At 37.7% G+C, this 12,252-nt stretch overlaps 2 protein-coding genes across 6 annotated transcripts; one reads left to right on the forward strand and one right to left on the reverse strand.

The window, feature by feature from the left end:
* The first annotated feature begins 859 nt into the window (after positions 1 to 859).
* LOC147850243 (chaperone protein dnaJ A7A, chloroplastic-like) lies at positions 860 to 6,434 on the forward strand. The gene is made up of 7 exons (XM_087336669.1): positions 860 to 1,038; positions 3,526 to 3,652; positions 3,747 to 3,804; positions 3,899 to 3,941; positions 5,106 to 5,154; positions 5,235 to 5,318; positions 5,419 to 6,434. The coding sequence occupies exons 1-7, from the start codon at positions 947 to 949 to the stop codon at positions 6,253 to 6,255; spliced, it is 1,290 nt and encodes a 429-aa protein (XP_087192795.1). The 5' UTR covers positions 860 to 946; the 3' UTR covers positions 6,256 to 6,434.
* Positions 6,435 to 7,355: 921 nt separating this feature from the next.
* On the reverse strand, positions 7,356 to 11,848 carry LOC147850244 (uncharacterized). 5 transcript variants are annotated; one of them, XM_087336665.1, is made up of 6 exons: positions 11,496 to 11,848; positions 11,129 to 11,318; positions 8,912 to 9,010; positions 8,443 to 8,822; positions 8,215 to 8,339; positions 7,356 to 7,820 (listed from the first exon to the last, which is right to left on the reverse strand). In XM_087336665.1, exons 1-6 carry the CDS (start codon positions 11,817 to 11,819, stop codon positions 7,595 to 7,597), a joined length of 1,344 nt encoding a protein of 447 aa, XP_087192791.1. In that variant the 5' UTR covers positions 11,820 to 11,848; the 3' UTR covers positions 7,356 to 7,594. The 5 variants fall into 5 exon arrangements, with proteins under 5 accessions (XP_087192791.1, XP_087192790.1, XP_087192794.1 ...); XM_087336664.1 differs by having other exon boundaries at positions 8,912 to 9,064; XM_087336668.1 differs by having other exon boundaries at positions 8,912 to 9,064; positions 11,129 to 11,321; positions 11,496 to 11,626.
* Positions 11,849 to 12,252: the final 404 nt, after the last annotated feature.

Here is a 12,252-nt window from a genome sequence, read left to right on the forward strand (position 1 = left end):
TGTAATCTCTTGAAAGGTTGGAGCTTTCCTCTAGCAAGCAATAATATGATATGTAGTGATCTGAGAACTTTATTCTATGGAGGAGTCTTCATCTTGTTAGGCATGTGCTTTGTGGTCATAAGTGTATAGAAGGTGATCTCCAAAATTTGGCAGGCCTTATATTTCTATTGACATGGATTGCTGTCACTTTGGTTCACAAACATTTCATTAACAAACATTGATATCCATTGAAAGTTCTATATGATATATTGATGGGTGGATTAAAGGTTAAAGTTTGTACGAAGTAAACATTGTAACACACATTTCGAACACCTTTATGTACAAAAGCATGCATTTGTGAAGTGGATAGAATGCTTAACATAAATTTTAAATAGCATTGGGAAGGGGAAAATGATAGTGCCTGTCCAAAGAAACTGAAGTCATACTAAATAAATATGAAGGCTTTCCAACTTGTGGTGTATTACAACCTCTCATAACATGCTCATGCGCCTGAAAACGATAACTTTTTGTAAGCTACATGTGGAATAGAAATACAAGACCAAACTATTAGCATATAATATGGTGGGGAATCCATCTCTCTAAGCACGTCATGTGATAGGCGAACTTAAAAGAGCAAACTATTTAACGAAGCATACGGTGGGAAATTGATCTATCTCAGCATGTCACTCTAATAGTGTTTTATTACACAATGTTTTCGAGCGTTTTTCTTGAACAAACTGCAGAACACGGATGAGAGAGTGGCTAAGTCTAATGAGAAGGGCATTTTTCCAATGGGAAGGAAGGAATATATACATAATAAATAGAAGGGAAACAGAGGAGGGCATCTCGGGAATTAAAGGAAACTAACTACCTCACACCATCTCTCTCTCTCTCTCTCTTGCATCTCTCTTTGTTCTACTCTTCTTCCCTCACTTGTCTCCTCCTCTGCCTCTCCTCTGCTGCTGCCATGGCTCTTCAACGCTCTCAGACGATTCTCGACTTCTCTCCCATCGCATCTTTCCCTTGCATCACCTCGACACCGTCTCTTCACACAGCCAGGTCAGGGTTCTCTTTATCAGTTTCTTCTTTCATCTCTATCTCATTTTGATCTTTCCTTTCCTCTTTTTTTTTTCGTTCGTTAGTTTAGTTAGAATATATATATGTGTGTGTGTGTGTGTGTGTGTGTAAATTCAACGTTTTGAATAGAGTGATACGCGAATAGGGCAAAACCAAATCTAGACAATGATTTGTATCTGTATATTTCATTATCTTTGTGTTGTGAGTTAGAATTAGAATTAGAATTAGAATTTTTATCGTCCATAAATAGGCCAATTTTGACCTATGGGACCAGAGTATACATGTGTTCTTGATATGTGTCTCCTTCCTAAGAAGGGGTATTCATACATTGAAGCACAAAGTCTCTATGTATGAATAAAGCATACACATATGAGCTCAACCTTCTCGGTGGTTCATCGAAAGAAAGAAGAGGGAGATAGAGAGAGGTGGAGTAGTCGAGATGACATGTGAGAATGGTTTGTATCTGTATATCCAGAGATATAAAGGAAGGAAGGAAAGAAGAAAGATATATCAATGTCTACTAGAGGCCAAAAACAGCCTATTAGACAAATTGTGATTACAAAAACTAGTGAACTCATTTTATTCATACTAAAACTAAAATAAAAACTCTTCATTATCTTAGTGCATGGCTTATATATACGAGAGTAATGGTGACTGGGTTTCGTATCCAACATTGGTTGATGCAGTGAAATGCCATTATGAATTTTTTTAACAAGTGCCTGGATTTCCTTGTGTGGATTGGATACGGTGGATTCTACATAGAGGGTAGCATACATCTCTCTGATGTGGTTAAAATCTGACATCTGTACAAAAATGTTCCTCACTTTCGATCTCTGCTTCATATAATTTGCAAAATCTTTCAGTTCTAGGTATGCGAAGTGTTTGTGTTGCCTCAATCTCTAGTTGATGGAAGAGAACTCTGAGTTGGTTTATTGCTTTGCGAGCACTTTGGCGCACGTAGATGTCCATGTACCTCAGTTCTTGTATGAATCCATCCTCTGAAATGATCTTCATAATAACCTGTCTTTGAGGGAAGTGGCTCTTTTTGTGAGCCAAGTCTTTTGTATGTAGATTTCCATAGGCCTTACCACCATACCTTGTTCTTTTCATAATTTTGGAGAGGTGTGCAATATTGAGAAGGTGGCAACTTCTCACTGTTAAGGCCATTGTTATTGAATTACTTTCTCACATGTAAGTACCATGATCCTTCTGTGTGCTCTGTTGTTACCATTTGCCTCAATGCTTCAAACGCCTCATTTGTAATTCTTTGAGGTGGCATGGTTCCAATTCATGTTGGTGGTGTTCACTGTCTGAAATGATCTTTGGTGCTTTGGATGCTTTGTTATGTATAATCTGTGACAACTTCATGATTTAGTTCGAAGATGCATGGGGTGAATGCGTTTATTTGTGGAGGTTTATGAGAAGATCATCTCATCAATGAGCCCAGTTTGCATAGGGGCATCACTCAGCTTTTCAGGTGTAATGTGTAATTCTTTGAGGTGGCATGGTCCGAATCCAGTTGATGAGGTTCACTGTTTAGAATGATCTCTTGTTCTATGGATGTTTTATTATTTATCATCTGTGGCAACACAATGATGTATGAAGATGCATGTGGTGAATGTGTTTATTTTTGGAGATTTATGAGAAGATAATTTTATTAAGGAGATCAGTTTGCATAGGAGCTTTGCTCAGCTTTTCCCTTGATGGTTGAGATCCAAAATCCTAATTGTTTTGAAGAAACAAGAATGCTTTGTCAAGTTTAAGATTGATGGATACGGTTTGTATATATTATATCCTACTGATATGTCAGCGTATCTCTTGGAGTATTGTGTGGACCCTGTTTACTATACCTATAGCCCATTCAAACTCTATTTTTTTTGGATACTACACGCTACGCAGGAGTTGATGTGAGGCCAATGTGAAAGAGCCTCTTGATTGCGCTGAATCGTTTTTGGCTTTGAATCTTTCTAACTATGGTATTGCACCGATATTGTAAGTTAGTCAATCTCAAAGTTTTGTTGGTATTTTGAAGTGGGTTTTCAAGCTCTCTGTTTTAAAGAGAAGAGCATATGTCTTTTCCTTGTATGTTTAGGACCTTGGGGTCACCACTCTTGAAATTAAAATAATTAAATATTTTTCAACTCCATTTGTCTCAATAGGGGTCTATCTTAATTTATGCTATATTTTCTGATAATCACTGTCTTAATTTTACATTTTTGATGTTTGAATCCGTTTATAAAATGCAAGCCAAATGTAAAACTTTGAAGCTTTATGCTTTAGGCAGGCCATAAACCAGATTGGGAGAAAACACATCGAAAGCTAATATATATTTTTATTGACTATTAGAGCAAGCTGTTTGCGAACTTAATATTTTTGTTATGAAAGTTAGGTAATGTACAATGACTTGATATGCTTTTATGTATTAAAATAATAACAATAAAAGGCTATTGTTTGGTTTTCCTTAAACAGACTAAACAGTGATTGTTGCAATTGGTCATTTGGAGGTTTGGTTGCCTCCAGGACATTCAGAATCTCAATCAGTAAGAAACCGACGTCAAAGAGTCGGAACTCAAGGCTGGTTGTTCGAGCAGATTCTGTATGGATACGACTATTCCTTTTCATTCATCAACTACATTCTCAGTGCTTTTCTCATGGGTGAGCTTCAAAAAAGCTTATATTATTATTTTTAGGACTATTACAACATTCTTGGTGTGTCAAAAACTGCAAGCAAATCAGAAATCAAAAGCTGTAAGTATTGGAAGTCTTAATTGTCTCTTGGCAAATATTTGGAAGGCTTAATTGACCTGTAAAAGTGACACAGTTTTATTGATTTGTTTTCCAGCTTATCGGAAATTGGCGAGGCAATATCATCCAGATGTCAACAAGTGAGTCTATTTTAGTCAATTATTCAGTCATGGTTGAGTCTATTTCAAATCATGCGGCACATATGTGAAGCCTATCCTGACCAAAGGTTGTGGGGATTGTAGTAAAAGTATGGAGTGGTATGAAGAAGTTAACATGTCCGGAACGCATGGGCTCACTTCACCTCACATTCATCTACTTTATAGATCTAATAAGATTTAGAAACTTGGAAGATGTATGGATGTAACTTTGAATCAACATTTGGTGAAAGAAAACAATATCAGTTGAGGAAACTTGATTTTCAACCAGTAGCTTTGTTACACTTTACATGTATCCTATGAAAGCTTCGCTGTGAACACTAGTTAGGTGACTGTTGGGTTTCCAACTACCTGTATATATTGTCATATAAACCATTCTACATCTTTGTAATAATAAGCTCGTTTTTCCTAATCTACCGAGTTTTCTTTAAGTCTTCTAAGTGATCTTGCTATGTGAGAGTTAGTCTAAGATCCCTGCATTTTCGACAAGCTTGTGGATCCAGAGTTACAATGAAGTGAATCCTTTGCACAGACAATAAATCAATTTGACTCTATAGGCTCTAAAGTATGAGGTTTAGGCATTGTTTGGAATGGATCAATGAAAATGGCTTCACTTCTTAGAGCTATCAGAAGCAATATACCCTGATCTTTGTTTTACTGTAAGAGTCGATTCTCCAGAGGATATAGGGGTCTTGTTTAGTATACTCTTTGAAGAATAACAGAGAACTTACATTTAAATGGGGTATCCCATAGCACCACACTAATAGGGGTGGTTCCCAAATTGCAGTCAAATTCTTTCAATGACATGTGCCCGAAATAGAAGCAAGAAAATGCAAGAAATATGCAGGAATTCTGTCTCTCTTTCTTCTTGGTACACACATCTACTTCTAATTCTAGCCAACTCTTTACACCATGGGATGCTCTTATTTCTGCAAATTATGAAACTTTATGATAATGCATAAATATATTATTTAGTTTGGTCACTTCTGTAGACACATGCTGTATTGGTGTCACACTTTCTAACATTCAGAAGATCATTAGTCGGTAGTTGTGCCAACTCTGCCTGGCAAAATGGCACCCATATGTATGAATGCCGCCATTACTTATGCATCGCATTAATTTGACATCAGATTTTCTGTCGCTTTGCAGAGATGCAGGGGCCGAGGAAAAATTCAAAGAAATAAGTAATGCTTATGAGGTAAGAGGCAAACCAGTTTCACTTATCTTTTCCAAGAGAATGAGCATTTTTTCTTTGTCTAACCATAAATGATGTAATAGGTGTTGTCGGATGACGAAAAGCGATCAATATATGATAAATTTGGAGAAGCTGGGTTGAAAGGAGCAGGTTCTGGTGGTGCATCAGTAGGGTCCTGCTTTCACTTCAAACCATTTGATTTTGAAACTTATTTCATAATAATAAGGTTGCATTGTTGTTCTTAGGGATCTATGTTATTCCTTGCAGGGATTTTCAAATCCATTTGATTTGTTTGAAACATTCTTTGGAGGCATGGGTGGTATGGGAGGAGGCAGAGCAGCTCGTAACCAACCAATACAAGGCGATGATGAAAGGCACGATTTGTTGCTTAACTTCAAAGATGCTGTGTTTGGAACTGAGAAGGAGATAGAGATCACAAGGCTCGAAAGCTGTTCTACTTGCAATGGAACAGGTGCAAAGCCGGGAACAACACCGACAACATGTGAAACTTGTGGTGGTCAAGGACAAGTAGCTACAACTACAAATACCCCATTGGGCCAGATAAGGCAAATATCGACCTGTCCTGCATGTGGAGGAACAGGGGAGTCTTTCATTCCATGTAATACTTGTAAAGGGGATGGCCGGATTAGAAAAACTAAGAAAATCAGCCTCAAGGTACCTGCCGGAGTTGACTCTGGAAGTCGCTTGAGGGTCCGATCGGAAGGTAATGCTGGAAAGCGTGGTGGACCCCCTGGTGACCTCTATGTGTTTATAAGTGTTAGAGCTGATCCAGAGATGAAGCGAGATGGCAATGATATTTTGGTGACCTGTAAGATTACCTATATTGATGCAATTTTAGGGACAAGTGTGAAGGTTCCCACGGTTGATGGTATGGTTGATTTGAAGATTCCTTCAGGTACTCAACCGGGGACCACTCTAATGATGGCAAAACGGGGTGTTCCTGTCCTTGGAAAGAACAACATGAGAGGTAATCAATTAGTGAAAGTGCAAGTTGAAATACCCAAAAGGCTGACATCAGAAGAGAAGAAATTAGTTGAAGAACTGGCTAATTTGACTAAAGCCAAACCAGCTGGTTCAAGGTAGCGAAATGATAGTTTTTGTGTATCATCTCATAATTAATATACGTATGGTGCTTAATATATCTTCACGGAAACATTTGCAAATATCATGTTCCATAAAAAACAGGTTATAGAGGGTTGATCTGATCTTGGAAGATAACCCAGATATACGAGCATAAATGTAGGAGCTCTGTTTCTTGTTGTCTTTTGCCTATTTTACTATTTTACTATTTTCTGTGAACTGCTTCATCATGCAAGTAAATACCAGTCACATGTAAAAAGATGAACCTTTACATGCAGAAAATTGGTTTGAATTCCATAAAAGAATATGTGGGGGACACATGGATTCAAGTTTGAAATTAAAGCATAAGCTGTGCACTATAGTATCTATTGTATGTTTATGCTTTTTGGTCCCAAAAATCATTATAGCCATACAATGTTCTTCCATTGGAATAGGGGTATTAAGTATGGTAAGCATATTGCTAGCCATACTTAATACCCCTTCAATGGAGTAGCTGAAGAAAGAAGAAATTAGGAAAACAAAAATCATCTTTACTCATACAACTCAAAGAGAATAATTACTAATCAATGTCTCAATTTACCCTTAAGAAAAGTGTATCCGTCTCAACTCAAAGAAATCACTTACAATGTCACAGACTCTACTTCAGAAGAGTATATTTAGTTCTAGATCCTGGAAATATCCCCAGGCGTCTAGAAATTTCCATGTAGTGCACATCTATTTATGATCAAATCTTAATTCAAATATGCTAGTAGCTATATCTCCTGAATTTGACCGTAATTTGAATCCTTAAGAAAAGATACTTCATTTTAGTTATTACAATTGAATCAAGACCTCTATAGATGTTCAACAAGATAAGAGAGGCTAATCAAACTTGGAGTAAATCTGATTGTTCTCACCAATGGTCTAGCTAGAATAACATACTAATGTGACTATTCTTCAAACCTATAAGGTTGTGCTATCTTAACTGGCAATACACTTCTTCTTCATAGACTGTTCTTCAATGAAACATCAGCAATGATCTGAAGAGATTGCACACTCCAGTAAGCTTTCATGTTGTGCAGTTCTTCCGTGACCATCTCTGTATTTCCATTTAGGACTAGTAATTAAGGGGCAACTCATAATACATCTTTCCACATTACCAACATTATACATGATAGCCAAATTACTGAAAGACGTTTGTGAGTTTTGAGTATCAGCAAGGCTATCAGAGATACAATTGTCCCGGGATGTTATACACAATAGCCCAATTACTGACAGAAGTTTGCAAGGTTTGAGTATCAGCCAGGCTATCAGAAATAAGATAGACTTAACTATTGTCCTGCAATGTCATATGTGACCCAATTTATTTGACAAAATGGAAACCCCTTGATATTCTTTTGGACAATGCAAAGGGGGTTTTGAGTATATGTTCAAGCTGACAAGCTGCTCTCTTGAGGTTATCAACAACCGACTCCTTGGTGCCATTTATGCCTCGAGCTATAGTCAAACATATATTTTGTTGCCTGGGCACAGCAACAGTGAAAGCTATTCCATCAGCATATCCAACCTTACCTCGTAACAAGCTGCTTCTGCGCCAACATAGAACATCAAATAACTGAGTCACAAGACAATTGAGCAATGCATGTAAGGTATATGGAAAGAGTATAGTTGCACTAGCTCTATAACTTTGCAATCCACTCAAACCTTGACAGTACAATGTCAAAGGAGAGTAGATACAACAATGCAATTCAATAAAACCTCTATCACACAATATCATAGGTATGTAGATGACACGTTGCAGTCCAATGAAAGCTCTATATTACAATGACTAAGGTATGTAGATTCAGCGTTTCAATACAATGAAATCTCTATGTCATAATGTGGAAGGTATATAGATGCAACATTGGAATTTAATGAAAGCTCTGAATCACAATGCAACATTGGAACTCCATAAAAGTGATATGATAATATTATTCTGCATACCTATAAAGATGAGAAATCTCGAGTAATTGCTCTCCACCAGGTAAATGAGGATCGAAACCTGGTCCAAACTCTCCTCTGATTCTCTCAAACAGGGATGGAGGTGGTGCATCTGTATGGAGGTTCATCTACGTGAACATAATAGAGCAAGAAATATTCAATTTGCTTGTAAGCGAGCAATATTTGCTTCAAAGCAGATATTTGATTAGCTTACGATGCAATTTCCCATACCACAACAGTACCGTGTTGGGGATGCAAGAGGTCATAAAGGTCACTAAGAAAAGACCCACTCTTACTCCAGAAGCAAGATGGGACTTGATCATTCCCATCAAAAGCATCGATAAAAACAATGTCGTAGTAATTTAGTGGAGTTAAAAAGCTCTTGTGAAGGCCATTGATATAACCCACAGCATCCGCTTCAATACCATTGATTTTTTCCAGCAAGCTTCCCCATAATAAGCTATACTTATTTGATCCACCAGTGATATCCTCTCCTATTGATGCATTATCATCTAGTTCCCTGCCTTTGAAGGCATATTTGGGAAACCCCATGAAACCTGTGGCTGCTGAGATCACTGTCTTATCAATCTCAACAACATCCACGTTACAGCCTGAAAAAAGTCAGATGCCTCTTAAGAAAGAATGTCTATGACTAATGTTCCTCATTTTCTAAGAGATTATTTCTAAATATTTACACAACCTTGAACCTTATTTGCCAGGAAAAGAGGGAGGCTTCCACCACCCAGTCCTATGCAAAGACATCTCATTTGTTTCATTCCTTGAGCAACATATTCCAGGTCTAGCCCACCACAGTTGACACTTGTCAATCCAATAGATATCATACTCTTTAAATCTGCACACAAATTATAAGCACCTTTGTATAGCTACCTGTTTGAAAATATTCATTCTTAAATGTGGAGAAAGAAATTAGTTCATTTCAAATTGTGCAGTGTATTATGAGAATTCTCATTTCCTCTTTTCTTCCTCTGTTGCTCTTCTTTTTCATTGCTATAGGCTTTAATTGGAAGTTCAAAGTCCCATGACAACCCTCAAATGTTGCCTGATAAAGTGTTCATGATATTATTGTCAATTGTGAGTTTAATGGATTTATAGATAATTTGTTTAGAATATAAGAACTAATTTAAATGTAACTTCACTGATGTACTTTTACATTATTTTAACGACCAAATGTTAAGTGACAATTTATACAGTGATGGCAATGGTTGCGCTTTTAACGACAAACTGCGTTGTCTTTGATTGTGAATGCAAATGAGAATTAATGGCAAAACCATTTTTTGGTTCCAATTGGGACATAAAATGTTGTTATACAACCATTGGATCTCAATCTGTGCTGATAGTAAGCAGTTCTCACTAGAGTTCAAAATATAATTTTGGATGGTCATGATGTTCATAGCCACACAATTGTTTCCAAATGCCAAATGTCTGAAAAGTACTATCCAGCTGAATGATAATTTTATTTATTTATTTATTTTTGAATAAAAGATTCACCTTGGTATTAATGGAAAGATGTCCAAAGGCTACAACGAACTCATACAGGAAAACGTAACCATCATACCCTCCTCATCAACCAACATGTCCTCAAAATATAAGAGCCAAATTTTTTGAAAATTTTAAAAATGTCCTCAAATTTTGAAATTTTTATAAGCCTAGCCACTTAACTACATGATGTGAAGAACAGAAATCCCTAGTTTTTGGCACCAATAATGTTTATCTTTTTTTTCTACCACGTCTTTTGTGCAACTATTTCTTCTTTTCATTGTCCTCATTCTTCTTCTGTAAGGCTCATTGTAACTTTGAAGTTCACAACTCTCTTCCTATTTCTTGTCTCTTTCTCCTCTGATTTTTTCTATTTTTCTATTTTCCCTCATTCTAATTTGCACTCGCAACTTTCCCCCTCCTTTTCTCCTCTCTAAATCTTCATTTTGAAGGAGAAAAACCCAACATGAAAGGATCACACGTCTCAGTTTGGACTTTAACAAGGTCTTCCATTGGACTTGCAAATATCACGGCAAGAACTATATGAGTTGATTTACAATATTAGAGCAGCTTTTGCATCAACATTCACTTTTAAAACAATTTTGTGTTTTACAAAGTTCCTTTTTATGATGGGAATCTTTTGGACATGGCCATCCTCATCTTCAAAGAGTGGCATTCAACCTTTCTTCCAGCTCAACATTTCTCATAGAAGGAATTGGGTACATTTTCTATTATTCACACAAAGATCCGCAATGGATTGACCTCTAAGCAACTGCAGTGATTGATGTATTGACACTCTAATAGGCACTTATATTGGAAGCACGGGAAGGGCCAGACACCTAAAGTGGGCAAACAAGCAGATAGATGAAGAAAAGTTAAAATAGATTCAATTGTATATGGATCTTGAGGAAAATTTATGACAGGTATCTCAAACACAGGGTACTAGTTAAGTGTGGGTAATTTTGTGTTTAATACAAACACCAAGGGGGCGTATGATAGTAATGATGTTAGAATCCAAAAAGGATTCTGACAGTGATGATGATGTCATGTCATGTTTGATCATTCATCAGATGAAGATAACTATTAACACATATTGTAGAGTAAGAGGCATTTGAGGGATTTCCAGATATTCTAGTAGGATCATGGACAGTTTACAATTAACAACTATTACTTTCTAAATTCTATGATCTTGTCATTGTTAGTCTGTTGAGTCTTAATGGTCGTTATAATTTTGCACCTAAATTTAGTACTTGAAATTGTGTTTTCTCCACACATATCGTTTTTACTATATAAGCCTTTAAAATACAATAAATACACTGTGTTTCTGCACACTGTACAGAATTCGTATTGCATACCTTAACAACTCAGCATGGCCAATGACACCAAATATAAAACCCCAGAGGAAAATCAGTGTGCTTACACTCAAAGGCCAAGCAATTGGGAATTTGCATGAGTAATGGTTCTTTGGCCTTGTCCTCTTGAAGGAGGAGCACCTTTGCCACACTCTGTCTTGTTTCGTTGTTGAATCTTAGAACTCTCCATTCGCAGGACACAGAGATTTCTGGTTGCTCTTCTAAGACTTTAGATACTTCTGGCCAATCTTCCACGCCCTACTGAAAAAGAAACAAAAAAGGAGCACATTCTCGATTAGATTAGATATGAAGGTTCATGTGGAAAGAGCGCAAAAGTAGGGTTTCACAGAACGAGATGAGATGAAAACATGAATTGAGACACACTATCTGAATGAAATCAAAATAATGACATAACAAGGAATGATAAGGACATACGGATGTGGAGGCGGGGTGAGATGTGACGGTAACAATCCCGTTGCTCTTGCAGGAGGCATGGCTGAAGAGAGTGGAGCCTTCGTTGTGACCCCAGCCATGGCCCTGGCTGCCCCACCACTCAGGGGAGAATCTCCAGTCCCCTGGGTCAGCAGAAGGAGGCGGAGTGGACATCGCTACCCGTCTTCTTCCTCTGCTGGAGGAGGAGCATCCATGGATGAGCTGAGGGGAGTGGAAACGCCCACATCTGTCTCTATTGATGGTGATGAAGTGGTGATGGTGATGGTGATGGTGATGAAGCAGAGGGAGGAGGAGCCTCTGCGCCATAGCCCAATCAATCCCTTGCTTGCTTTCACAGTCTTGGTCTTCGGTTCAAGCCATACACATACCACGGTTCGGTTTCGACCTAACCGGTTTGGAAGTTTTCCTGAACCGAATCGATTCCTAAACCGGTTAAGGACAATCCGTTTTGCCTTAACCATATTGTCAAGCGATTTGTCCAAAAAAAAATCCGGTTCGGTTCGGCTTGAGCCTTTCCAAATCGAGCTCAAACCGGTTTACAAAGCACAAGCCTGAACATACCCAAACCGAATCGCCAAACCTTTCAAAAATGGTATAACGGCTCGGTTTAGGATTGAGCCTTTCCAAATTGAGCTCAAACAGGTGTACGAAGCGCAAGCCTGAACAGACCCAAACTGAATCGCCAAACCTTTTTTAAATGGTATAATGGCTCGGTTTAGGCTTGAACTGAGCCAGTGCC

Source organism: Azolla caroliniana, unplaced genomic scaffold (genome assembly GCF_043228905.1).
Source record: "Azolla caroliniana isolate FFs.n. ecotype wild unplaced genomic scaffold, voAzoCaro1.0.p SCAF_21, whole genome shotgun sequence".
Classification (NCBI taxonomy): Eukaryota; Viridiplantae; Streptophyta; class Polypodiopsida; order Salviniales; family Salviniaceae; genus Azolla; species Azolla caroliniana.

What these genes read in the sequence shown, in the direction of transcription:
- LOC147850243 (XM_087336669.1), top strand. Translation starts at nt 947, where the DNA reads ATGGCTCTTCAACGCTCTCAGACGATTCTCGACTTCTCTCCCATCGCA. An exon ending in AAATAAGTAATGCTTATGAG is followed by an intron (nt 5,155 to 5,234) that starts GTAAGAGGCAAA and finishes ATGATGTAATAG; the next exon opens with GTGTTGTCGGATGACGAAAA. An exon ending in CAGGTTCTGGTGGTGCATCA is followed by an intron (nt 5,319 to 5,418) that starts GTAGGGTCCTGC and finishes TATTCCTTGCAG; the next exon opens with GGATTTTCAAATCCATTTGA.
- LOC147850244 (XM_087336664.1), bottom strand. Translation starts at nt 11,819, where the DNA reads ATGGCGCAGAGGCTCCTCCTCCCTCTGCTTCATCACCATCACCATCAC. An exon ending in CAATTGCTTGGCCTTTGAGT is followed by an intron (nt 9,065 to 11,128) that starts GTAAGCACACTG and finishes ATTTGTGTGCAG; the next exon opens with ATTTAAAGAGTATGATATCT. An exon ending in CCTGGCAAATAAGGTTCAAG is followed by an intron (nt 8,823 to 8,911) that starts GTTGTGTAAATA and finishes GACTTTTTTCAG; the next exon opens with GCTGTAACGTGGATGTTGTT.